Below are 982 nucleotides of genomic sequence, written 5' to 3'. Positions count from 1 at the left end.
CTCCCTCCCGCCCACGCCCGTCCTGAATCACAGGGTTCCTGTGGGCTGCACTGTTCCAGGGAAACACCAGCGCTTGCACAGGGCCCCGTGGTGTCTGCCCTGGACCGGAGGTGGCATGGAGCCTCTCCAGCTGCTCCTGCTGCTCTTTGTCGCAGGTAGGTTCCCCTCGGGCCCCTGCGACGCCTTCCTTCCCTCTCTTTCCCGAGCTGGAGGCCGGGCGTGGGGAGGTGGGTGCCGCCCGCAGGAGGAAGGAGGCTTCAACCCGCTGCTCTGCTCGGCCTGCTCCCTGCCGCCCGCCTCCCTCTGTCACACCCCTGGACTACACCTGTCCGGGCGCAGGTGTGAGGGGTGCTGAACCCGGGCCTTGCAGGGAGGGGCGGAGTCCTGATGCAGCCTGGGGAGGCTTGGGAGGCACCGATACGAGCCCCTAAAATTATGACTCATTGAAGCCTAAGACCATCCCAGGGCGTGGCAGGGTGGGCGAGAGGGAGGGAGGGAGGAAGACTCCAGATCGTAACCTGCATCCGAGGGGAAGGGACTGCAGCATAGGACGGAGGCTGAAGGCTTCTGTCATTGAGATAGGGGCTTGGACACCCGAAAACCTTGTGCACAGCTCCTCCTGCCCATGGCAGGGACAGGCCCTTCCTCTCAGTTTGAGATGGGCTCTCCCTCATTTACCCAGGCTGGGCTCCAACCTTTTGAGTGTGTTGTGATTCAGAGACCTGGACGCCACCCCCTGGGACACCCCGGTGCTTACAGGAGACTGGCCTCAAGCAGGGCACTCCAGAAAGCCTCCCTCTCACCTAGCGTCCTGTCCCCTTTGCACTGGTACAACATCGATACCTGTACCTGCGGGGCGCGTCCTGTTTGGAAGCACTTTGCTTTCAGGAATCTGTGTATTCTCTCTCTTCCCGTCTTACAGATATGGAAACTGAGGCACAGGGGCATCATGGGCGTGTGGTTGCCCACACAGCAAGTCGGG

The 982-nt window shown here is 62.0% G+C and overlaps 1 protein-coding gene across 2 annotated transcripts in view; it reads left to right on the top strand.

The window, feature by feature from the left end:
- The first annotated feature begins 14 nt into the window (after positions 1 to 14).
- Positions 15 to 982, top strand: part of Trem2 (triggering receptor expressed on myeloid cells 2) — a 5,012-nt gene continuing 4,044 nt past the window's right edge. For both annotated transcript variants that reach the window (XM_010631027.1, XM_010631026.1), the window contains exon 1: positions 15 to 155. In XM_010631027.1, coding sequence (XP_010629329.1) covers positions 116 to 155 — 40 coding nt within the window. In that variant the 5' untranslated portion in view covers positions 15 to 115. The remainder of the gene's footprint in view (positions 156 to 982) is intronic.

The sequence above is a fragment of the Fukomys damarensis genome, unplaced genomic scaffold (assembly GCF_012274545.1).
Source record: "Fukomys damarensis isolate Sample0158 unplaced genomic scaffold, DMR_v1.0_HiC HiC_scaffold_20, whole genome shotgun sequence".
NCBI lineage: Eukaryota > Metazoa > Chordata > Mammalia > Rodentia > Bathyergidae > Fukomys > Fukomys damarensis.
The sequence above is the reverse complement of the archived record's forward strand: the minus strand, read 5'-3'. Positions and strand labels throughout refer to the sequence as shown.